This window comes from Mirounga leonina, unplaced genomic scaffold (genome assembly GCF_011800145.1).
Source record: "Mirounga leonina isolate KUSES-001 unplaced genomic scaffold, KU_Mleo_1.0 Mir_115, whole genome shotgun sequence".
NCBI classification, from domain to species: Eukaryota; Metazoa; Chordata; class Mammalia; order Carnivora; family Phocidae; genus Mirounga; species Mirounga leonina.
This window is the reverse complement of record NW_023270268.1, coordinates 102,462,078-102,464,345: the sequence shown is the minus strand read 5'-3', so window position 1 is coordinate 102,464,345 and position 2,268 is coordinate 102,462,078. Positions and strand designations below refer to the sequence as shown.

Genomic DNA, 2,268 nt, shown 5'->3' with positions numbered 1-2,268 from the left:
TGTACTCTTTTTTTTTTTTTTTTTTTTTAAGTAGGCTCCATGCCCAGTGTGCAACCCAATGCAGGGCTTGAACTCACAACCATGAAATCAAGATCTGAGCTGAGATCATGAGTCAGACACTTGGGGCGTCTGGGTGGCTCAGTTGTTAAGCATCTGCCTTTGGCTCAGGTCATGATCCCAGGGTCCTGGGATTGAGCCCGACATCAGGCTCCTTGCTCAGCAGGGAGCCTGCTTCTCCTTCTCCCTCTGCCCCTCCCCCTGCTTGTGTTCCCTCTCTCGATGTCTCTCTGTCTGTCAAATAAATAAATAAAATCTTAAAAAAAAAAACAAAAGAATCAGACACTTAACCAGCTGAGCCACTGAGGCACCCCTGGTTAAATGTATTTCAAGCCAGCAACCATTGTGACATCAGCACCAGGTCAATGATTACCATATAAAGGATTCCATGCAGTTGACCATTTTTTCACAGAGCTCTCCAGTTGGACCGCCCCATAAGGAGCTAACCACCCAAGAGTGCCTACTTTTGCCCTTGATGTTCTCCACAGGGCATTCTATGATGTTATCAAGAAAGACATCCAACAAATAGTAAGACAAAGACCATTTCATTCTGATACTGCTTCTTTCTTTGATTTTGATCAGGTTTCCCATCACCCTACCTCTTGTTTTGAAAGATGTACAAACTTCAAACCAAAAGGGTAAAAGCTGCTGCTGGGCAGCTGTGGACTTCAAATCTCTCCAGGATCAGACAATCTCTTAAAAATGTTTACCATACATGTAAGAACCGGCACCCAGATTCAACTAGACATCCAACTATGACTTCCTATGATTGTGATAAAGAAGTTATCAGTATTGATGAAGAAATGAATCTTATAGCAACGATCCAAGATATTAAAACCACCCAAATTGAACTCCTCAGCCAAATGACTGATATTGTCAGTGTAGTATCCAAAATCCAGGAAAAGATTGATTTTTATCAGAAGCAAATGGAGGTACTGGAAACCAGAATGAATGTTAATGAAGATAAACGATGCACAATAACTAAAGATATCTTCTCTATGAAAGAAGACATTGCTACTTTAAAGAAGAAGGTGACAGAACTGGAAAACCAGAATTCTTGCTCCAGCATACATTGTTTAGAAGTTCTGGAAGGAGAAAGGGATAAAGAGATCATAGAACAACTTCACAAACTCCTACAACCAGAAACTCTGAAGAACACATCGGCTTCTACAGACTATGGACTCTCTTCAGCAGAACCAGAAAAAGTGCCTAGTTATCCTGAGGCCTCTGATCATCTTGAGGACAAAACAATTTCTCCCAAAATTAAAACTGTGGAAAAAAGTAACCATCAAAATGCATTAAGAAGCTTTAAAAAAGCAAAGTCAAATATTTATGTTTACCCAGACTTTAGTACATGGATCAAGCTAACTTTTGTCCCTGGAAGAAAGTGGAGATTTTTCCTCAGTGCTACCGAGTTAGAGGAATTCATCCAGTGGCTTCTTTCTAGGCCAACCACCCCTCCTGAGGAACCACAACTTGTAACCCGGAGATACTGTCCATTCACTAGGTCTATTGCAAGTTTGACCACATTCTGTCTCTCTGTTTTCAACTATATTTACTGTCTTTTTGGTTTCTCAAAAGAGGAAGTAACTCGACTATAGAGTTATTTTCTGCTTTGACACAAAATAAATGTGAACTGGTTGTTCCAAGCATTGACACATCTTGGTGGTGGTTGTGAAGTCCTTGGTAGTTTGCTCGCTGTGGGCTTACTGTCTATGAAATTTTTATATGTCTCAGGTAAGTTAAGATAGATTATCCCATTGGACAACCGCGATGCATTTTCTGTCAGTATTCTTGTTTTCTTAAAGGCAATTCATGAGGACTCACCCAGTGCCCATGTCATAGATAATTGGAAAGAAGGAATTAAGGGGTCAAGGGAATGAAGAACACATTTAGTAGTCCCCACATCAGTTTCCCATGCCCTCTTGTCTTTTTTTTTTTTTTTTTTTAAGATTTTTATTCATCAGCAGGGGGAGCAACAGGCAGAAAGGAAGGCAGACACTGAACCAACCTGAGCTATCCCCCGGCATCCCCTATGTCCTCTTGTTTTAGTGGCCTTTGTATATAAGATCTGTGATACCAGAGACAGACTCCACTAACAAAATTTTAAACAACATACAGTGAAAAAGATACCCACTATCAGAGCTACTAAAGTTAGAGTTATGAAAATAAAGGTCATTGAAAGGACAAGTTACTGCCAGGAAAATATTC

The 2,268-nt window shown here is 40.3% G+C and overlaps 1 protein-coding gene across 1 annotated transcript; it reads left to right on the top strand.

Annotated features, from left to right (window-relative positions):
- Positions 1-472: 472 nt before the first annotated feature.
- Positions 473-1,702, top strand: CCDC54 (coiled-coil domain containing 54). Its single transcript, XM_034990516.1, has one exon. It carries the CDS (start codon positions 672-674, stop codon positions 1,656-1,658), a length of 987 nt encoding a protein of 328 aa, XP_034846407.1. The 5' UTR covers positions 473-671; the 3' UTR covers positions 1,659-1,702.
- Positions 1,703-2,268: the final 566 nt, after the last annotated feature.